Source organism: Babylonia areolata, chromosome 26 (genome assembly GCF_041734735.1).
Source record: "Babylonia areolata isolate BAREFJ2019XMU chromosome 26, ASM4173473v1, whole genome shotgun sequence".
Lineage (NCBI taxonomy): Eukaryota > Metazoa > Mollusca > Gastropoda > Neogastropoda > Buccinidae > Babylonia > Babylonia areolata.
Window position 1 is genome coordinate 5,498,222 of NC_134901.1, and position 23,631 is coordinate 5,521,852.

The following is a 23,631-nucleotide window of genomic DNA, read 5'->3' on the forward strand; positions in this document are numbered from 1 at the left end:
CCATCAGCCAGTTCAGACCAATATCACTCCTGAATGTCGAAGGAAAAATCATCTTTGTCATGGCTGCAAGACTGACAAAATAACTCACAGAAAATGAATACCTGGATGTGTCGGTCCAGAAAGGCAGCATCCCAGGATTTCCTGGTTGTGCAGAACATGCCACAATGATTTGAGATGCAATCCAAAGAGAAAAAGAACCTAGACGTGGTAAGGCTGGATCTGGTAAATGCGTACGGGTCAGTTCCTTATGAGATGATCCAACTGGTTCTCGAGATGCTTCATGTACCAACGAACATCAGGGAAATGCTGAAGAAGTACTTCCATGGCTTCTCAATGCGGTTACCACCAAGGAATACATGACAGATTGGATCAATCTGGAAGTGGACATAGCCATGGCCTGTGCAATTTCTCCAATCCTGTTCGTGCTAGCAATGGAAATGATCTTGAAGTCCTCAGTGAAGGGAACGGATCGAGCCGACCTCGGTAACGGATACCAGATACCTCCTTTGAGGAATGACAACCATGAAATATTGAAGCAGTTGGCTCAGCCAGGATGAACTTCAAACCAAAGAAATTACGGAGCCTCTCACAGCATAAAGGAAAGGTAGCTGAAACGAACACATTCACTGTAGCCAACCAAGTGCTTGTACAAGTAAGTGTTCATCTGTGTGTGTGTGGTGTGTGTGTGTGTGTGTGTGTGTGTGTGCCGTGGAAGCTGCGATACGTAGACTAGAAATGAGTGTGTGGAGGACGGGGGTAGAGGAGGTGCAGGGTAATGTGTGTGATGTGTGTGGTGTGTGTGTGTGTGTATGTGTGTGTTGGAGCTCATGTACGTTTATATGTATTTGACTGTGCTTTCATATCTGTGAAACTGCATGTTTGGTGCACATCTGTTATGCATGTGTGGGTGTATGTGTGAATGTGTGTCTTCATGTTTTACATTTATTTGCTTATTTATCATCATTGTTGTCTTTTTTTGTCTTTTTTTAAAATTATTTTATTATTATTATTATTATTATTACTACCTTTTTTATATTATAATTATTATTTATTTATTTATGTAAGCTTATCTATTATTTATTCACCTTTTTTTTCTTTCTCTTTTTTTTTCTCAAGGCCTGACTAAGCGCGTTGGGTTACGCTGCTGGTCAGGCATCTGCTTGGCAGATGTGGTGTAGCGTATATGGATTTGTCCGAACGCAGTGACACCTCCTTGAGCTACTGAAACTGAAACTAAAACTTCCAACAGTGTCGGATGAACCAGTCAAGAGCCTTGGAAGATGGTATGAAGAGTCCCTGAAAGATACAGAAAAAGGAACGGAAACCACGCAGACAGCAGAATAAGGCCTGCATTTCATAGACCAGTGTGGCCTTACTGACAAATTCAAAGTGTGGTGCCAACAGTCTATGCTGATACCAAAGCTCCTGTGGCCTCTCATGATATATGGTATCAACCGTAGCACAGTCGAGTCAATTGAAGCAAAGATCAACAAGTACACACGCAAATGGCTTGGTGTCCCACCTGGTCTCACTGACGTGGCACTCTACTATCGCCAAGCAAAGTTGAGGCTACCTCTGAAATCACTTGTCAAAGAATACAAGGTAGGGAAGGTGTCACGGCTCGTTGGCGATCTGTGTGCATGCCTGTCTGCACCTCTTTTTCCTTCCCTTTTCCTCCTTTCTCTCTCCCTTCTTTCCCCCCTCTCTCTCTCCCTTCTCCCCCTCTCTCTCCCATCTTCCCCTCTTTCCATCCCTCTCCTTCACCTCCCTCTCTCCTTCATGCTTTTGCACGTGCATATCTGGGATGTGTGTGTGGCATGTCCTCCTGAACTTTTTTTTTTTTTTTTTTTTAACTCTGAGCGAGTTCAGGAATCTATCTGGTTCGGAGAGAAAGATTCCCCTGGGCTGTTGAGGCCAAGCTTTGAAGAGAGACGGGTCGCCGTTCCAGCGTGCGTGCTGTTGGGCGCCGTCGGTGAAGTTGTGGGGGCGTTTCCCTTGTCACCCCCTTTTTCTGTATTGGTCTGTGTTTCACTCTGGGCCAATGGCGTGCCTATTTACCTGGTGACAGGTGAGGGAGTCTGTGTTTGTTCAGCCGAAGCAGATTCCAAGGCCTCCAAGAGGGTGGAAAGAGAACAGGGCATAGTTTCCAGGCCAGTTCAGACCAATGAAAAACTTTCCAGTCAATCTGGCATTGGACAGCCAGGTGCTCAGGGAACCCACAACCCCAAGCCACCAACCTGTTTCAGGTGTGGCAACATCGGACACTTCGCTCGGGAGTGTAATCCTCCCACACGAGTTTCTATGGTAGTCACTCGCTTGCCTTCAAGGGAAATATATCTTCCTCCACCCCCTAGTCTGTGCGTCCCTTGTGCTTCACAAACTTACTCCCCCCGTTGTGAGGTCGTAGTCAATGGAGAGACTGTCCGAGGTCTACGTGACACTGGGGCTCACATGATTGTCTTGGCCCGTCACTTGGTTCCTCCCAGTTCGTTCACGGGGTCTACAGCCCGAGTCATCTTGGCAGAATCCAGATGTTCATCTTTGTTGCCGATAGCTTTGGTGAATCTGCAGTCGCCTTTCGTTTGCGGCAGGTTTCATGTGGCCGTAATGGACGCACCAGTTGAGGACGTCCTTATTGGGAACACGGCATGGAATGCTGATGGCACGTTCCCGTCTACGCTGACTCCAAGATCGTGGGTACTGTAAGGAGTAGAGCCCAGCCCAAGCGTAGTTCCAAATCTGTCCTTCCTCTTCCCCCAGATAGTGTAGATATTCACATAACTCGAGAGGAGCTCATAAAGCAGCAGGACCAAGACCCAGACCTGCTGAAAGCAAGAGAGTCAGCCAAAAGTAAATTGGTTCAGAAGGCAGGATCTGGGGAAGTAACTTACCGCCGTAAGCAGGATGTGCTCTTCCGATGTTTCAGGAACCACTGTGGAGAAGTCACACAGCTCTGTGTTCCTAAGACTCTACACACTTCTGTATTGCGGCTGGGCCATGTCGACTCCATGTCTAGTCATTTGGACATTCAATGTACCCGGGACAAGATTTTCCCTCATTTTTATTGGCCGGGTATGTGTGCCGACATCAGGCATTATGTCCAGTCATGCGAGAGGTGCCAGAAGGCAGTCGCTACACGAAGAGTCCCCCCAGAGTCCCTTTTGGGGGGATGCCTAGAGAGTTTATAAAGGGCAGCAAGGTGTTGCTCCGTCCCAGCATGCAGAACAAGCTAGAGCTAGAGTGGCAGGGCCCTTACAAAGTCGTGCGCCGGGTTGGGTTGGCAGACTACTGTGTAAAAATTGGGAAGAGGGAGAAAGTGTTCCATGCCAGTCTTCTGAAACGGCTTATAAAACGTGCACACCACTAAAATGTAAAATCTGTATTCATGGTTTGGCCTTTTCATTTTGCTTTGTTTGCCACGTGTACATATTCAAATGTTAGAAAGTGTGGGGTGTACTGTCTAAACAGTTTATACAATTTTTTCTTGTCCTTTTCCTCTTATTTTCAAAATGAGTATGTCCTGTTTGATGGAATTGTTGTGCTGGGAACACATTGAGACAAGTTTCTTTCGGTTGACATGTGTGGGTGTGTCTCTGGCCTCAGGCGAACTATTTTTAGAAATGGGGAAATTCGGGGAAAATCTGTCACTGGGGTTGGTTGAACATTTTTTCTGTGTACTCACCGCGACATGTGGTCAAGGTTCAAACATGTGGTTTGAATTTAAGAAGGAGAGTATTGTCACGGCTCGTTGGCGATCTGTGTGCATGCCTGTCTGCACCTCTTTTTCCTTCTCTTTTCCCCCTTTCTCTCTCCCTTCTCCCCCCCCCCCCTCTCTCTCTCTCTCCCTTCTCCCCCTCTCTCTCCCTTCTCCCGCTCTTTCCATCCCTCTCCTTCACCTCCCTCTCTCCTTCATGCTTTTGCACGTGCATATCTGGGATATGTGTGTGGCATGTCCTTCTCCTGAAGTTTTTTTTTTTTTTTTTTTAACTCTGAGCGAGATCGGGAATCTATCTGGTTCGGAGAGAAAGATTCCCCTGGGCTGTTGAGGCCAAGCTTTGAAGAGAAACGGGTCGCCGTTCCAGCGTGCGTGCTCAGTGTTGGGCGCCGTCGGTGAAGTTGTGGGGACGTTTCCCTTGTCACCCCCTTCTTATGTACTGGTCTGTGTTTCACTCTGGGCCAGTGGCGTGCCTATTTACCTGGTGACAGGTGAGGGAGTCTGTGTTTGTCTTCGTAACATTAATTTAGTGATGTGACTTGTGATATTTGTTGACATCAGAGTGAGGTTTAGGTTGCTTGTAAGGTTGATGTGATTTTTTTTTAGTGGAAATCTTTTAAATCCAGTATTTTTGGGGGGGCACCGTTGGGGCGCAGCAGCGGTGCCCCAACGGTCTGAACCCAGACTACGGGAGAGGTGAAGGTGATTTTTTTTACTTCCAAATATTTGGGGGGAATTAGTAAATTTGTTGTTTTTAGGTGTAACATTTTTGCCATAATAATATTCAGCTCGGATTGTTTCAAATTTGTTTTCTTTATAATGGAGATTGTCTAATTGCAGTCTGTAGATTTTCCCAAACATTGTTGTAGGGATGGAAATGTGATATAGCCTGACTGGTGCTGTTTCTATTATTCGGAACTAGCATGATTGAAACTGGAATATTGTTATTGCCATTTGTGGTTAGTCATAGTGGACGCTTTGGACGGTGTGTTGGTTTAACCCTTTTATTTGGAAAAAGCGAAAATAAACAGATCAAATACATGGTTCTCCACTCCAAGGCAACGATTCCGAGTCGAGCAATTCTGATTGAGCTCACTATGCCGTACGAAAGCAGAATGGAGGAAGCCCATATCTACAAGACCGAGAAGTATGCTAGTCTAGCCAGAGAGAAAATCTGGCCACTTCCAAGCCAAAGTCCTCGCCATAGAGATTGGTGCAAGAGGGTTTATGAGCGCGTCTGCCAACAGCAACATTAAACAGCTGTCGATTTCTTGTAGAGCGAGGACACAGGCTCTCAAGGCAATGGCAGAGGTAGCAGAAAAGAGTTCCAGCTGGATCTGGTCGAGAAGGAATGATTAAATTTTCCCTACTCAAACTAGGCGTACAATGGCTCAGTGGTTAAAACATCTGCCAGAAAAGGCGACTTCAGTCCTGAAGTGGCGACCAACCTGGAGGTGCGGGTTCGAACCTGCTGAGGACCAGAAAAAAAGGCAATACAAGAGCATCCAGGAGTCATGACCTGGGTGCGACCCGGCCCCCTCAGAGTGAAAGGAGTTAAGGGCCTTCTTCTGCGTTCACTCGTATGCACACGAGTGGGCTTTTACGTGTATGACCGTTTTTACCCCGCCATGTAGGCAGCCATACTCCGTTTTCGGGGATGTGCATGCTGGGTATGTTCTTGTTTCCATAACCCACCGAACGCTGACATGGATTACAGGATCTTTAACGTGCGTATTTGATCCTCTGCTTGCATATTCACACGAAGGGGGTTCAGGCACTAGCAGGTCTGCACATTTGTTGACCTGGGAGATCGTAAAAATCTCCACCCTTTACCCACCAGGCGCCGTCACCGTGATTCGACCCCGAGACCCTCAGATTGACAGTCCAACGATTTAACCACTCGGCTATTGCGCCCGTCAGTTAAGGGCCGAAACACCTGAGTGGGGCTTCTTCTCAAAAGACCTTGTATTGTCCAGCTTTCTCTAGACTGATAGTTTCTTATCACTTTCGCTTTTAAAGACAGTTTTGAAGCCGCCGGGGAACAGTAAAGATCACGAACCGTTCTGTTGACTGAATTCATATCCGGTCGCTGTACATGTCAGTTTGCCCGTGCACTGGTCCGTCCGTGAGTCTTTGTGTTTAAAAATATATACGATTAACCAGTCAGTGTTACCTACATTTTTGTTGTTGACACTTGAAATGCCAGTAGTCAAGCCTATTTGTAAAAAAGCATCTTTAATTTGTGCCGCGGATCACATAGTTTTTCCGGCCAAGATCTGCATGCGGCAGGTAATACAACATGTTATAGGCTTACACCTTTCATGGAAGTCTGTTGCAGTCTGGCAACTGAATTCATTTATGACTCGCCAGTCTGAGCCACAACTTACAGGAAAATGAATGAGTACTGGAAATCGACCACCGAAAATTATGTATGAAGACCATCTAAAAACTGATCTAACAAGAGAGGCAAGGCCTTCAAGACTCACTTGTGGCAAATTAAGTACCCTGGCATTAATTACAGAGTAATTTCCCTTTTTTACTATCTGCACCAAAACGTTTGCAAAATAAATAAAACTTCCATGCTTAGCAAAAGAAGTTCCTGTTTGAACAAGAAATGATAATGACTGCTCTTGTTGTTGTGTCAGAATATCAGATCAAAGTGCCAAGTTTAGAGAATACAAAACATATAAATGTAACAGTAAATGCAGTTTGCATATAATTAGGCTTCATTTTTTTATTTTTTTGTGCCCATCCCAGAGGTACAATATTGTTTAAACAAGATGACTGGAAAGAACTGAATTTTTTCTATTTTTATGCCTAATTTGGTGTCAACTGACAAAGTATTTGCAGAGAAAATGTCAATGTTAAAGTTTACCACGGACACACACACACACACACACACACACACACACACACACACACACACACACACACACACACACACACACACAGAGATCTAAAATGTTTTTTGCCAGACTTCACCAAAAGTTCTTTTGAATGTGTTATTAACAATTCCAATATGTTATTTGTTATTGCAGAAGGTTTGCTGCATAGTCCTATCGGACATTTGTTATAGATGTTATAGTTGTTTGATGTTGGCGTTTATAACGTTTCCATTTTTCCTAGCGTTGTCTTTCCCTATTCACCCTCCACACATACACACACTTTTACCCCTCCCCCTCTCACAGGCCCTACCCCCAAGGTTATTTTTTATTTATTATTATTTTTTTTTTTTTCGTATAATATCACTTCAAGTGGAAAGACGTTAAACTGACGACAACACAGACACACACACACACACACACACACACACACACAGACAACCGAACACCGGGTTAAAACATACTCACTTTGTTTACACAATTCCTAACCCCCACCCCCAATGTCTGAAAGTGCATAGTCTTGCTAAATGCTGTCACTACTTCTTCTTCTGTGTAGCCACAATCAACACGTTGATTATTTTGCCACATATTGGGGGATTTCCGCAAACCAGTTGCTTGAAAAAAGAAAAAAAGAAAAGAAAAAAAAGTTCTATGTGGATCGATTTTATATCTGTTTGGAAGACACTTTTCCCCCGCTAGTGATAGAAAATAGCCGGATTGTAAAAAATAACCTTCGTGAATTTAGGACCTGAATCCTGTGAAGGTGTTCATCTTGAAAATGCCACATCTTCACTTGGTTTCATCTCCATCACAAATTTGGTAGATTGAGCCCAAGCACGTGTGGGAATCATGGCGGATTCTGGCGAAAGTCTCAGCAAAAAGTAAGTGAAAGGGCGCGTTAATGGTTACACTGACAGTATTGGTTGTTGCATTACAAATAAAATAGTTAGTGTTTCCGTAGGTTTGCTTCATCTCTCTCATATTGTTATTTACTATGCGCACAGGAAAAGAAAAACGCCCTACATTGCATCATCTTTATCTTTGCACACAACCACTCGTCGATAAAATTTTGCCGGTTCGCGGGCAGATGGATTCGATCGTGCAGGTGTGCCTGGCTGTCGAAGCGATCTGCCCACCCCGCCACCACATCCCCAATTGCCCCACCCCCACACCTCTACAAGAACCTATTTTATTTACCTCTTTATTAATCAAAACATTTAGACCAAAGTTAACCGGTTTAAAGAACATTTACTATCGAATATCATCAGTAATTGTACCAATATGTTTTAATTTCCTAATTTAGTAATCATGCCATGCAATACAAAACCGTGCAAAACCCTTTTAACAGTGTGAAATTCACATGACATGTGATACATTTAGTGGTCTTTGTGTCACAAAGTTGACCTTTGCTGGGTGTTGGAAGCCATATCACAGGGGTGGCTCAAGCAGTCTTTGATGCTTACCTTGCATCCAAAATTTTATTGAGCTGGATTGCCTGCATTCTGTGCATTTATCTGGGGAGCAAGACTCAGTGATAATACTCGAGAAATGTCTTTTTGTCAGTGAAGTTTAATGCACCCATCATGTTGCTGTGAAATGAGGCTACCAACTTCAGCAACTTGAACAGCCTGCTTGAAAATGTTTATGAAGTCAACAGACACCAGGTGTACAGGACTTTCAATAAATTGAAAATCTTGGGGGTTCTAGGGACTCTTACTGTAAATCTATATCAGTACATGCAAGGTACCAGACTCATCAGAGCGCTATTAAAAAGCCACACATTTTAAACGAATCTGCAGTGATGCACACAAAGCAGGTAGGCATACCTTGGCACAATTGTCTAGGTTTCTGGACCAAGAGATGGCGAAACATCACATTGAAGCTCCATTACACTGTTTCAGCTCTTAGTCTTAAGTCTTTTGATTTGTTCTAGAAAATGTCCCTAAGGACCTCCTCAATCAGCTTGCATTTTCAAAACATCAGGGATGCATATTTATGCATCACCAGAAGCCCTGAGAATAGAGGTAAACAGGTCTTCTTGCTTGTAATGATTTTCTTAGAGCTGTCTGACGAAAGGTATGAAGAAAAAAAGTCAGCTGCAGATCGTCCTGACCTTAATGAAGCTGGGATTCTGCTTGAAGTTGAACATTGTACTTTGGTTCTGCCAGGGTTTGTAGTCAAGAGTTGAAGACATATTTGAAGACCTTACTGAACCACTCTACTTAAAACTAAAAGTTTTATTTCTTTTGTCTTACCGATAAAATTCTTTGCCAGTGGAGGTGAATGAAGCCTTTGTGTCAAATGTTTGAGGAAATGGACATCCTCTCAGGCCTGCCTATCCTGCCTGCCTATCCTGGCCACATTTCCCATTATTTTTCTCTTTTCAACAGTACCTTTCTCGGTCAAAATTTCTCCCTTCTGCGTGTAGTTATCTCTCGACCTTACACCACTTTCCTCTTTATCCAGCTACCTCCTCTTCTTCTAATTCTTCTCCCACAGCTTGGTGAAGAGTCATTGGGGTGCCACACTATAGAACTGTTCACCATCTTCCTCCAGGTGTGTCAGCTGTGTGTTAAACTTGAAGCTTTGGTCTCTCTGCAAATAGTTTTCCTGTCCATCCTGCAATGTTTTCACTTTCAATCCACCATTTATTCTGTCTTCCTTTCTGTCTCCCTCCTTCAACAATTCCTGGGAGGGTTGCATTAGCAAGGCCATTCAGTCTTGTTACACGGCCATACCAGTACAGCTTTCTTTTCTTAACTGATATCAGCAGATCATCACAAGGTCCAAAGTGCTGCTAGATGGTTTGACACAGTTGTTCACTGGTGATTTATCAGAATATCTGTGATAACACTTCATTTCCATGACTTGGATTATTATTTTCAAATCTGCTGTGAGGTTCCATGTTTCATATACAAGGAACATGGAATATACCAGTGCATGCAGGAGTCTGACATTGTGTGACATGTGTTGCTGCTCTGCCATTTATAGGTTTAATAATAATAATAATAATAATGGTATTTATATAGTGCTGAATCTTGTGTAGAGACAAATCAAAGCGCTTTCGCACAAGTCATTCACACGCATGCATAACTCTAAAACTGTAGAAACTAAAGACAAGGAGGGCAGGTAAGGGAGGCTATTTTGGGAAGAGGTGGGTTTTAAGGCCAGACTTCAAAGAGTTGAAAGAGGAAGTTCATTCCAATTGCAAGGTTCAGAGACAGAGAAAGAACGGCGGCCAACATTCGAGTGTTTGAATCTGGGTATGTGTAAATAGAGTGGATCCGAAGCTGATCGTAGTGAGAGAGATGGAGTGTAGAGGTGAAGGCAGCCACAGAGATAGGAAGGGGCAGTTTTGTGAATACATTTATAACAGAGTGCTGATCAGTGCTGATCTTGTACTTTATTCGGTGTGAGACAGGGAGCCAGTGGAGATGTTGCAAAAGAGGAGTGATGTGCTCATATCTTTTCTTTCTGAGGATGAGTCGGGCAGCAGAGTTTTGTATGCGCTGAAGGGACTGAATGGATGAAGCAGGCAAACCAGACAATAGAGAGTTACAGTAGTCAAGGTGAGAGAGAATGAGAGAAACGACAAGTCTAGATGTTGTCAGTGGACAGATATTTTTGGACGGCACTGATGCGCCACAGTTGACAGTAGCAGGACTGACATGTCTGACTGATAAATTTTTGCATAGACAGTGTATTGTCAAGGACAACACCAAGGTTCCTGACTGACGTGGTTTCAGTTTGGACATTGCTGGTGTTCTCTTTGCTACTCTTTAGAGGATTTTTGGTTTGGATCCTTTTTTGCTGATGATGGACCCGAGGAATTAAGCCTACCATATAATAGTAGCTATGTCAAAGGTATTGCTACAGTGGGTCAGTCTACATAGTTATCAAATACTAAGATAGCACACAGGAAGCCAAGTAGCCTGGATAACTGATTGAATGCAAAGACAACATTGGCATGAAACAAACTATGATATATTTTTGGCGGTAGGGTGTTGGGTGGAGGGGGTAGATCCTCAGCAGTATTACAGTTTTCACATTTTGTTGTTTCTTGGTTGCTGGAACCATTCTGTCTAATTTCATAAAGCATTAACTTTTATGACTTCCATGCCACTTCAACTTAGTGTCCCCCGAAACTGCACCTTTAACAAGGCCCACCAGTTACCCACACGAAAATTGCCTGTTTATCAAAAATCCACCCTAAGGCTGTATGAGTAGATTCTGTATTCAGCAATACATTCAGGCTAACACATTTTTAAAAAATCAGCAATTTCAGGCTAAGACATTTTTAAAGTCTTATCTTCTTTCTTGCACCTTTATGTTGTTGAGAAGGTCTGTAATGAATTACAAAATCTTGTGTATATATTCCCATAGCTTTTCAAAGAAAATGAATACCTCCTTTGTTGATAAATGTCATGTCCTGGCAGGTGGATCTGAGTAAGGCACGTAGCACCCTGCAGGTCAGTCAGTTTTCAGAAAGGAGAAGATTACTAGACCGGTATTGCATCATGTTTTTCTCTTTGGAAACAAGTATATAAAGCAGTGTGGTAGTGCAGAATGCTTGTTAGTCTCAAAGCACTCATCACACAGTCATCTGCAGTGGATTTTGTTGATTGTGTTGCTGAAGATCTGTTGCGGGAGGGGAGTGAAACTGTGTTCACTTCCTAGGCTTTCAACCCCAAGAGGCTGTTGCTGGAGAGAGAATCATGTCAGATTCTGATGAAAATGCAGGTGATAACGCCAGCAAAAGGTGAAAGGATTATTTTGACTTGTGTTTAAAAATAACAAAAGCAGGCATACAGGCACATGAACATAGGCATGTACACTTACATGCTCGCGCGCGTACACACACACACACACACACGCTCACACACACACGCTCACACACACACACACACACACACACACACACACACACTCTTACACCATGTGGAATTTCACTTCTCCTGTCCATATGGGCCAGATGGCCTGAAAAGACTCATTAAAGTTATTGTTACACACACACATGCACACACACACACATGCATTTTGGTGCTTAAAGCACATCAGCATTTTACTCTAAAACATGTCTACAGGATCCTAAATGAAAATCATAAAATCCAAAGGTATAAAGTATCAGACATACTGAAGTATGATGATAAAAGACATACAGATTCATAGAATACAGGTGTATATAACTTGCAAGCTTTATTTAATAGTTTTAAAGGATGCTAGATCAGTACTCACCCCTGCTTTATGTTTTTTTCTCCCTTTTTTCTGTGGGTACCTGTCTCACTTTGTTCTTTCCAGCCTCTGCTATACTATATATAGTCTGTGGTGTCCTGTTGTTTCTTACTGTAATCTTTGAATCTATTATATATACATGTGAGGTTGTTTTTTTGTTTTTTTTTCCCTGTTATACAATTGCTGATACAATACTTGTGGGAAGCGGGAGATAATCATAAGATGCAGGCTTCAGTTCTGAAGTGGATCCTGTTAAGTAGCTTGGAGTAACTTCTTTCTTTCCATTTTTGTTTGGTACTAGAAGTAGAACTGTGGGAAGTCCAGCATGAAAAGCAGCTCCTCATCTTGTGATGTTGTATGATCATCAGCACAGTCCCAAGTTTGGAGTATTCTTTTCTTCATGTGGGGAACCTTTGCTTTCTGTTAAGGTTGAATGGGTCTAATTCTAAGACTCCAAAGTTTACAAAATTTATTTTATTATAATTTTCTTATGAAGCCTTTTATTATTTTTTGTTGTTTTTGTTGGTCTGTGATGTAGAATACCTGTAGTTTAACTGTACCATGTTTGGTGTGGTTTAGCATCAGTCAGTGTCTGGCTTCCAGCACCATGAAGTTTTTAGGACTCCTTATCATTGAAACCCATGGAAATGTATCATGGATCTTGTGTCATGCCAAATGACGATCCCCTGAAGTAGCGCTTTTTGTGTGTGTTGTAGGTTTGTGGCTGGGTGATCTCAAAACTCACAGTGACTGCGTGGGCTTGTACACCTTTTCAATAGGCCATGTTTTGCATCAAGAACCTGTTCATTTTGGGGGCTCGTAGCCAGGTTTTGTCCACTTCCCTTCTGGCCAGCCTCTCTCTGAGAAAGTCAGGTGTGACTGTTCTTAATGTGCCTAGATGCTTTTTTCATAAAACAGGGATTGACTGTAAAACAAGGTAATTTTATTATTTTTATTGTGGTGTGAATGCATTCTGTATATAAGCTGTATCAAAAAAAAAAAAAAAAAAAAAAGAAGGCATTTACTGGTTAATATTTTATGCATACAAAAACTTTTTCCAATACAGTAAAAGTTGTGCTAAGTATTATTTTTAGATGTTCTTTTCTTTTGGGACTTGGCCGTGGTTTGGTTTTGCTTTTGTTATCAGCGAGATTTATTAAATCCTCTTCATTAGTGTAGAATCAGCTGAAAAGGGAGAAATCTTGTAAGCAGATTTTAAGCTATTTAATTAATTTAGTTAAGCTATTCATTGTGTATTACTTTTATTTGCATTCAGTTGATCTTGATTATTAATAATTTAATTGATAGGATTTTTTATTCCCCCATTTGAATTACATGAATGTTCCATTATAGGAATATGCTGGCTCAAGAATTTGATCTATGCTAACAGCTGATGATGTTTCTGGTTGGATGTGGAGAGTACAACCAATACTGCTTCGCTTCCAGAACTGTACAGGCTACTAGCATTGTTGTTCTTTACTGTGCACTCTGTAACATATCACTTGCATTGTCCAGATCTGCCAAAGCTTTGATTTAACTGACACTGACCTCACAATAGCTTGCATCATTGATATAGCTTTGATCAAGAAGTTTCAAACTACCATGAACCGGTAAAAATTATGATTTCAACAATTGAAGCCAGTTGACTGTTAACTTTATTACGTTCATGCTTTCCAGCATTGTGATTTTAGACATTGATCATGAAAAAAACCCCAACTAGGCCACTGGTCTATAAACTGTAAAATAGTAACTTTTTTGTGTTCATTCAGTATTGCAATACAAAGAAGAAGAAAAATCACCTGTTGTATCAAATTAGCCTGCTTCAAAGAAGATTGTATTTTGTTTGCTATAATGGTGTTGATTTATAAAAGAAGATTGTAACTTGCATTTCAAGTGTTTGGCATTGACATACATATAAATGTGTCTCACACGCACACACACACACACACACACACACACACACATATATATATATATGCAAACATACACATATGCATGCACACCCACCCACACACACACACACACACACACACACACACACACACCCTCCACCCACACACCCACACCCACACATACCCACACATACACCCCCCCTCACATCCACACCCCACCCACACCCACCCAAACCGCACCCACCCACACCTAAACCCCCACACCCACCCACACATCCATGCACACACACCCCCACGCCCCCAATCCCACACACACCCACCCCCAACCTCCACCCCCCCACACATCCCCCCCCACACACTCCCCCCACATTCTCTCTCTCTCTCACACACACTCTCTCTCACTGAGATGAACATGAGGAACCTATAAACACGGGAAACGAGCAACAACAAAAAGAAGTGTTTGGCATTGATGTCTTTGTTCCAGTGAGCTGAAGCGGCGACTGAAGGCTGAGAAGAAGGCGAAGGAGAAGGCAGAGAAGCAGGCAGCCACAGCCACAGGAGGGCCAGAAAAAGGGAAGTCCAAGAAAGAAGAGGAGGAGGAGATTGATCCTAATGTACGTATATTTCTCTTGCTCACAAAGAATAATGCCATGTAGACTGACCCTACTAATGTATGTTTGATTCTCTTGCTAACAAAGAATCTTTGGTTTTTTAGAATGTCATTGAGACCGTGATTTGTTCTCAAAATGTTGTTTCACTGGTAACACTCTCGGTGACAAAGAATGTAGTCAAGAGATTTGATGATGATAGAACATTGCTACTGGTAAGCTTTGTGGACGGTAGTGTTTGATCTGAAGATGAAGAGTTTGTATCTATAAGCTCTTATTTACCATGTGTTTGTGAGATGCATATGGAATGATGGACCTTCTGGATGGAAAGGCTTTACAGTGTTTATGTAACTATTTTAGGGAAGACTTTTCTGGAAACTGTGTAACCATAATCTTGCTTGCATGCAGGAATACCTGCGTCTGAGGTGTCAGCATGTCGGCAAGCTGAAAAATGCGGGTGAAAACCCCTTCCCACACAAGTTCCATGTTGGGATGTCCTTGGAAGACTTCATTGCCAAATATAAGGATATTCCACCAGGGGAAATTATGGAAGAGGAGGAGGTCAGAGTTGCAGGTACCAGTGCTTGATTTGTGTGTGTGTGTCTGTGTGTGTGTCTGTGTGTTTGAAAAGCACATACCTAACTGGACAGTGAAGTGACCTTGCACAGATTTTAAGCATACATGAGTGTGTGTGTGTGTGTGTGTGAGTGTGTATGTGTGCTCTTTATCTGACTTATCATATAATGTATGATTGATAATAATAGCTTATTCCAATTTGTATAGGAATCATCATTTGCAATTGATGTTTCTTTCTTGCATATGCACTTGTACACATGCACGCGTTCATGCACAGATGAGGCTTTTGGACTTAATGCGTATGATGATAGATCATTAGTAAGTGTAATGTAAATATTATAGAGTGTAGGGCCTTCTGTTTAGTGATATTTGTTCTTTAACAATTTTTCTCTGTAAGTTATAATAGACGACTATATTCAGTTCAGTATATTTCTCTTGTGTAAGTTATACTTAATGATGATGTTCATGCCATTTCAGGTCATTGTGTGTTTTGGGAATAGTTTGTCTCATCGTGAACTTGAAAATGGAAATGAGAATTTGAAATACATTTTGTCTGCTGACAGGGCGTATACACAGCATGCGCCCATCAGGGGCCAAGCTCAACTTCTATGATCTTCGTGGCGAGGGATTGAAAATCCAAATCATGGCCAATGCCTCGTAAGTTGTCTGCATTTTCGTTGTTCACAAGTACTTTAACTCATTTAGTCATGTGCTCGAGCATAGCTCTGGAATCAAACCTTGTTTCATTAAAACGGTTTTCATGTTCCTACATACATGCATAAACCGTAAGCAAAAGAACTGACTTCTACAGTAATTCCGGCTGTGTCCACATGTCAGTTTGAAGGAAAAAAACCGATTCATTTCAGTATGTTACCTGCGTTTTTTTCCGGTCAGTATGACAGAGAAACCTACTGAGGCCTGTAAACTCCCTAGTGTTGAATGGGTTAAGGTGTGTGTGTGCTAGTATGTATGTATGTATGTAGGTATGTGTATGTAAAAATGTGTCTGTGTGTATAAATGGGTGTGTTTGTGTGTGCATCTAGTGGACTGAAGAATGTCTATAGAAGAAGCAGATGCTTCCTTTGTGGTGAATGTCAGCAAAGTATTAAAGCATGTGTGGGTGTGTGTGTGTGCATTGAGTGTTTGTGACATTTTGTGCGTGCTTTGCAGACTGTAATGCGATATAGAAAGGTCGGTTAGATGCAACATCTGATCAAGATGAAGATAGTTATATGTTCATATGAACATACACTTTCTTTTTCTTTTTGCCTTTCAGGTATTACAAGTCAGAAGAAGACTACAAGGTGATGGATGAAAGGCTGCGTAGAGGTGACATAGTGGGAGTCATTGGAAAACCAGGTAATGGAATGCAAATAACAGTAATTGTCACAATAATGATAATACAGCAACAACAGTAAGAAGAAGAAAAAGAAGAAAACAAACAACAGCAACAACAACAATAATAATATACTAACAACAATAGTAAAAAGAACAATCATAATAATCATAGTGAGCACAGATCCTTTACAGTTTTAAGCAGTCCCTGCAGGTAATATTGAGAGAGAATTGCTAGCATTGAAGGGAGAGAGAGAGAGATGGCCTACATTAAAAAAAAAAATCATAACAAAAGAAACTATGTGGAGTTGGTTGTATAATTTTTGTTGTTATAAGCCAGCAAATACTTGTCACTTGAAGCATTCCCATCAACCATGAGTCAAAGTCAAGGTGATTAGTTTGTTGGCTTCAATTTGACCAACTGAACATTACCACAGCATCAAAATTTTCATATCCATGGTTACAGTTCTTTGTAATTTTGATCGCTGATGATGAAGCAATCATGTGGTTGGTCATTTTACAAGCCACTCTTGTATAGAATTGATCAGACAGCATATAGAATGTGTCAGATGTCTGTGTGCAATGGAGACTATTTGATTTTCAAATGAAGAAGGGCCCAAGGAAAGTATGCCCACTTGTCTACAAGTCTTTTTCTGCTGTGTATAGCTGAAAGGAAATTAATCATGTCTTTGGGATGTATTTTGATGTACAATGAGCATTAGCCAGAACATGTATGGGTAAAGAATCTCTCTCACACTCACACACGCATGCATGCACACACATACTAATAGCACTGGATCTCAATCAACTTTGAATTTATGGTCCTTACATTCCAGTCATGAAAATGGAGCAAATTGAAGTAGATTAACTTGAAGCTCAAAAAGTGTTTGGGAACTGACTGATTGTGGACTGGTAACATAGCTTGATAAGTTGTGTTTGCAAGCAATGAAAAGGGATGTGTGCCTCAGTCTCTTGGCCATTATTGAATTAAACATGCTGGGATATGTCCAGACATTTATCAGTATTGACAAAAAAAAAAGAAAAAGAAAGCTATGCACAACTTGTTAAAAGCAAAAGAGAACTGGACATCATAAGTTGACAAAACAGTAAAGTTGATCACACTTGATGTCTAATTTTTCTTGACCAGCGTGCCATGTCTGTCATGCTGGATTTGACTTGACATGTGCTCATGACAAGGAGTTAGGTGGCAGAATGGTTGAGACGCTTATCTGCCAATGTGGTGTCCGTGAGGGTCAGAGTTTGTATCCCTGTCCTACCTGTGTTCCCAAGTTTGACTGGAAAATCAAACTGAGCATCTAGTCATTTGGATGAGACGAAAAAACTAGGTCATGTGTGCAACATGCACTTGGTGCACTTAAAAGGAACCCATGCCAACTACTTCTTCTGCGTTCGTGGGCTGCAACTCCCACGTTCACTCGTATGCACACGAGTGGGCTTTTACGTGTATGACCATTTTTACCCCGCCATGTAGGCAGCCATACTCCGTTTTCGGGGGTGTGCATGCTGGGTATGTTCTTGTTTCCATAACCCACCGAACGCTAACGTGTGTATTTGATCTACTGCTTGCATATACACACGAAGGGGGTTCAGGCACTAGCAGGTCTGCACATATGTTGACCTGGGAGATCGTTAAAATCTCCACCCTTCAACCCGCCAGGCGCCGTCACCGTGATTCGAACCCGGGACCCTCAGATTGAAAGTCTAACGCTTTAACCACTTGGCTATTGCACCCGTCACCCATGCCAACAAAAGTGTTGTTCTAAAAAATCTGCTTCTGCCTAGCAGATGTGCCGTAGTGTGTATGGATTTGTCTGAATGCAGTAAGGCCTTATTGAGATTGAGAAACTGTGTATGGATTTGTCTGAATGCAGTAAGGCCTTATTGAGATTGAGAAACTGTGTATGGATTTGTCTGAATGCAGTAAGGCCTTATTGAGATTGAGAAACTGTGTATGGATTTGTCTGAATGCAGTAAGGCCTTATTGAGATTGAGAAACTGAAACTGGAAAACTGTCTTGTCCTTTGATCACTCTGTTGCAAACAGGATATGAAAAACAAACTTAAGCATATGAGTATGGTCACACATTCAGTATTTTAAAGACTGCCTGTTGCTTTTAACATTGGAAAAGTATTCTGACTGTCAGCTTTTTTTCTTTCTTTTTTTTTCCTGTTTCAGGCAAGACCAAAAAAGGAGAGCTCAGTATAGTTCCAACAGAAATCATAATTCTGTCTCCTTGTTTGCACCAGTTGCCGCACTTGTATTATGGTCTCAAAGACAAGGTCAGTTGTACTTTCTGTGTGCTTTTATAGAACATTTAAATCATCTATAAATTGTGAACAGTATCTTTTGCTTGACATTGACAGACATATAAAGTGTTTTCAATCTTTGTGACAAGATTTAGATGTGTGATATTGGACATTACAGTACAACATAAACAATATAAAATCATACATGTGTAAATTTGTTGTGTCTATGTAAAAATGAAAATGGAGATGAATAGCATTTTCTACTTTGTTGTCAGGCTTTTCATGATTAACATCTTCATTATATTTCACCAAAAAATATTGTCAGTCCCCTTCCTTGTTGCGGACGGCTTTTCTCATGGCAAATCAAAGTGAACCACTGGTAAGGAACATGTGTATGTATTTATACAAAGTCTTCAGTCGATGCACCATTATGTTTAGCTGAATTAAATGTTGACAATGCGCTTTCATTATGCTTTCTGTCAGTGTAAATTCTGCTGTTTGAATGAGCCACTCAGCAAATTTGTGTGAATTATTCTTACTGTACCCCTTTAGGGGCCCCACCTTAGAGTACTCCCTTATAGGCCATAACCTATTAAACTGTTAGAGTTTTTGTGTGTACACGTACGTGATCATGACTTCTGAGAAGTATCCTTGATGCTTTGAAAATGGAAAGTGCACACTGAATATTCACTAATCAGATCCCTGGTACATTCTAAAAACTTCCAGAACTAACGCAGAAGAAGAGTGAAAATACTGTATGGGGGCTTCATTCTGATGCAAGTGTCATCTGCTACAAAGAAGATTTTTTCCCTTCGCTACTTCTTGGCCCGAAAACCTACATGATTCAGACAAGAAGGTGTATCTGCCTGTGTCGAAAAGCAGTGTTAGAGTGACCTTCTGAAGGTAGTCTGGGACCCCCAAGAAGTACGTTAACTTACTGAGCCCTGCGCATTGCTCAGACAAAAATTCTTCTCATTAAAACAGTTTTCACGTTCTTACATGTGCGTAAACTGCAAGGAAAGGGAACCACTGTAGTACTTCCAGATGTGCCCACATGTAATTTGGAGGAAAAACTGTATACTTTCTCAATTTTTTCTGCATCAGTATGGCATAGAGTCCTGCGTTTTTTTCTGCATCAGTATGGCGTAGAGTCCTGGTGGGTTTTTTTTTCTGCATCAATATGGCATAGTCCTGGTTTTTTTCTGCATCAATATGGCATAGAGTCCTGTTTTTTTTCTGCATCAGTATGGCATAGAGTCCTGTGTTTTTTCGTCATCAGTATGGCATAGAGTCCTGGGTTTTTTTTTCTGCATCAGTATGGCATAGAGTCCTGTTTGTTTGTTTTTCTGCGTCAATATGGCATAGAGTCCTGGTTTATTTTCTGCATCAGTATGGCATAGAGTCCTGGTTTTTTTCTGCATCAATATGGCATAGAGTCCTGGGTTTTTTCTGCATCAGTATGGCATAGAGTCCTGGGTTTTTTTCTGCATCAGTATGGCATAGAGTCCTGGGTTTTTTCTGCATCAGTATGGCATAGAGTCCTGGTTGTTGTTTTTTCTGCATCAGTATGGCATAGAGTCCTGGTTTTTTTCTGCATCAGTATGGCATAGAGTCCTGGGTTTTTTCTGCATCAGTATGGCATAGAGTCCTGGGTTTTTTCTGCATCAGTATGGCATAGAGTCCTTTGTTTTTTCTGCATCAGTATTGAGTAGAGTCCTGTTTTTTTCTGCATCAGTATGGCATAGAGTCCTTTGTTTTTTCTGCATCAGTATTGAGTAGAGTCCTGTTTTTTTCTGCATCAGTATGGCATAGAGTCCTTTGTTTTTTCTGCATCAGTATTGAGTAGAGTCCTGTTTTTTTTCTGCATCAGTATGGCATAGTGGAGTGATGGCCTAGAGGTAACGCGTCCGCCTAGGAAGCGAGAGAGAATCTGAGCGCGCTGGTTCGAATCACGGCTCAGCCGCCAATATTTTCTCCCCCTCCACTAAACCTTGAGTGGTGGTCTGGACACTAGTCATTCGGATGAGACGATAAACCACGGTCTCGTGTGCAGCATGCACTTAGCGCACGTAAAAGAACCCACGGCAACAAAAAGGTTGTTCCTGGCAAAATTCTGTAGAAAAATCCACTTCGATAGGAAAAACAAATAAAACTGCACGCAGGAAAAAATGCAAAAAAAATGGGTGGCACTGTAGTGTAGCGACGCGCTCTCCCTGGGGAGAGCAGCCCGAATTTCACACAGAGAAATCTGTTTTGATAAAAAGAAATACAAAATACAAAATAGTGTCCTGGGTTTTTTTGTCATCAGTATGGCATAGAGTCCTGGTTTTTTTCTGCATCAGTATGGCATAGAGTCCTGCCAGGGCTGTGAACTCACCAGTTAATAGGTTAAAAGAGTCCCTTGGACCCCCTGTAGTGAAACAAGCCTGTGTGATGACCTCAGCTCTTTTTTGTCCATCTCATGCTGTAGATGGACAGATGGACAGAAAAGAAGAGTTAGTTTGGTCGGAGATTATTTGCAGTGATTGACGGATGGATTTGATTGGTGGGTGCAGGAAACCCGTTTCAGGCAGCGCTACCTGGACCTGATCATCAACGAAAACGTGCGACAGATCTTCATCACCAGGTCCAGAATCATCAACTACCTGCGGCGGTTCTTTGACGAGATGGGCTTCCTTGAGGTACTGTACTGGGATGAACTTCACCTGAATCATATCTAGCATAGAGCAGTAGAAGTTGTAGAATATCCATATGGAGAAAAAGGTGGTTGAATTTTTTTTATAGATTCTGGGCAATAATGTTTATGCTATTTACACATTAAGAGGAACAGAACCCAGTTGTGATCAAATTTCATTGCATATTTGTGTGATTTTTCTTGACACTTTCCGTCATTCATTTCTGTTTGTTTTTAAATAAATGCATTTGTGAATGAATGAACAAATGCATGAATTAAGAGAGATTTATGATTATATATATGTTTTATGAAACTATTATCCGTCTTTCTGCTTGTTGGTGGGGGTCTGAGGTGGTGGACTGCTTGTGTTTGGTGGATGAACGTCTCTGTCTTTCTGCTCCACTGTCGCTCTCTTTCTTTGTTTAAATCTTTGTTTTAAACTGTTTTCTCCTGTCTTTCTGCTCCACTGTCGCTCTCTTTCTTTGTTGAAATCTTTGTTTTAAACTGTTTTCTCCTGTCTTTCTGCTCCACTGTCGCTCTCTTTCTTTGTTTAAATCTTTGTTTTAAACTGTTTTCTCCTGTCTTTCTGCTCCACTGTCGCTCTCTTTCTTTGTTGAAATCTTTGTTTTAAACTGTTTTCTCTTGTCTTTCTGCTCCACTGTCGCTCTCTTTCTTTGTTTAAATCTTTGTTTTAAACTGTTTTCTCCTTTCTGCTCCACTGTCGCTCTCTTTCTTTGTTTAAATCTTTGTTTTAAACTGTTTTCCCCTGTCTTTCTGCTCCACTGTCGCTCTCTTTCTTTGTTTAAATCTTTGTTTTAAACTGTTTTCTGTCATCTTGACTTCTTTGAAGACAAGTTGTCTCCTGAATGCCTCACACACCTTTCTTCTTCTTCTGCGTTCGTGGGCTGCAACTCCCACGTTCACTCGCATGCACACAAGTGGGCCTTTACGTGTATGACCGTTTTTACCCCGCCATATCGGCAGCCATACTCCGCTTTCGGGGGTACACACCTTTCCACACTGCACACTTTCTTTTCCTTCTGTCAGGTTAGAAATGAAAAAAAGATTTGTTTCCTTGTGTCTGAGCCAGTAAGCAGCCTGTGGAGTGTGCATGTTGCAGGTGGAGACGCCCATGATGAACATGATTCCTGGAGGGGCCACCGCCAGACCCTTCACCACTCACCACAATGAGCTGAACATGGACCTCTTCATGAGAGTGGCCCCAGAGCTCTATCTCAAGGTCAGTACCCCCCCCCCCCCCCCCCCCCCCCCACCCCCCCACCCCCTTACTTTCTTACTTACTTACAACTTCCCGTTTTGCCCTCTGGCATGAAGACAGCAATGAAGAACCTCCACTCTTTGTCCAGTCTCTGAATTGGTATCCCATGTGTGCTCCAGTCTCTGAATTGGTATCCCATGTGTGCTCCAGTCTCTGAATTGGTATCCCATGTGTGCTCCAGGGTCTGAATTGGTATCCCATGTGTTCTCCAGTCTCTGAATTGGTATCCCATGTGTGCTCCAGGGTCTGAATTGGTATCCCATGTGTGCTCCAGTCTCTGAATTGGTATCCCATGTGTGCTCCAGTCTCTGAATTGGTAGCCCATGTGTGCTCCAGTCTCTGAATTGGTAGCCCATGTGTGCTCCAGTCTCTGAATTGGTATCCCATGTGTGCTCCAGTCTCTGAATTGGTAGCCCATGTGTGCTCCAGTCTCTGAATTGGTATCCCATGTGTGCTCCAGTCTCTGAATTGGTAGCCCATGTTTGCTCCAGGGTCTAGAGTTCTTCTTCAGGTGTTCTGTGCCAGGTGTTCTTTGGGTCTTCCTCTCTTGTGTCTACTTTCTGGTCTCCAGTGAAGAGCTGTCAAGTCCTCCTCTTGATCCATCTGTACTGGTTGCAGTTCCTTCTGGCATTCATGTATACAAGCACGCTTTTATGTGTGCGCTGCCTTTATTCCCCCTTCTGTAATAAAAAAAAAAAATTGAAAAGTTTAGGAATCTCATGGCCTTTTATGGCCATCGGTGCAGTGATGTCTTGTAATGTTGCATTTCAAAGCACTTGTGTTCATTCCTCACTTACAGGTACAGCACACATCTTAACCAGGCAGTTGATTCATTGATTATACACAGCACAGATCTCGCTCTGACAGGTTGGTAAATATGTTTTCGGTGTCACAGACTGACAGTGTCAAAATGGTGCAAGCTACAGCCAGTAGATTTGCTCTGTTGGCAGATTTTTGTGGTTAACACAGTCCAAAAACAGACTGCCAGGCCTCCTGGCTTAGCCAAGTCAGTGGGATAAGCTGCCTTCAGAACTGAGCACTTCCACTGGAGAAGTGGTGCAGTGCAAACACATCTACCTAGGAAGTGAGAGAACCTAAGTGCAGGGGATTGAACTCCACACTTTGCAGTGTTTTATCCTCCTCCACCAGACTGTGAGTGCTGGTCTTGACG

General features: G+C 42.1%; 1 protein-coding gene across 4 annotated transcripts in view; it reads left to right on the forward strand.

Moving 5' to 3' along the window:
- Window positions 1–633: 633 nt before the first annotated feature.
- LOC143300672 (lysine--tRNA ligase-like) overlaps window positions 634–23,631 on the forward strand; it is a 38,903-nt gene continuing 15,905 nt past the window's right edge. The window contains exons 1-9 of one of the 4 annotated variants that reach the window (XM_076614511.1): window positions 11,151–11,356; window positions 12,546–12,766; window positions 14,206–14,335; window positions 14,738–14,903; window positions 15,469–15,562; window positions 16,182–16,264; window positions 18,437–18,540; window positions 21,063–21,188; window positions 22,302–22,421. In XM_076614511.1, the coding sequence (XP_076470626.1) occupies window positions 12,612–12,766; window positions 14,206–14,335; window positions 14,738–14,903; window positions 15,469–15,562; window positions 16,182–16,264; window positions 18,437–18,540; window positions 21,063–21,188; window positions 22,302–22,421 (978 nt within the window). In that variant the 5' untranslated portion in view covers window positions 11,151–11,356; window positions 12,546–12,611. Of the gene's footprint in view, window positions 653–7,421; window positions 7,479–11,150; window positions 11,357–12,545; window positions 12,767–14,205; window positions 14,336–14,737; window positions 14,904–15,468; window positions 15,563–16,181; window positions 16,265–18,436; window positions 18,541–21,062; window positions 21,189–22,301; window positions 22,422–23,631 lie in introns of those variants that run through there. The other 3 variants (XM_076614514.1, XM_076614513.1, XM_076614512.1) reach the window with 3 other exon arrangements.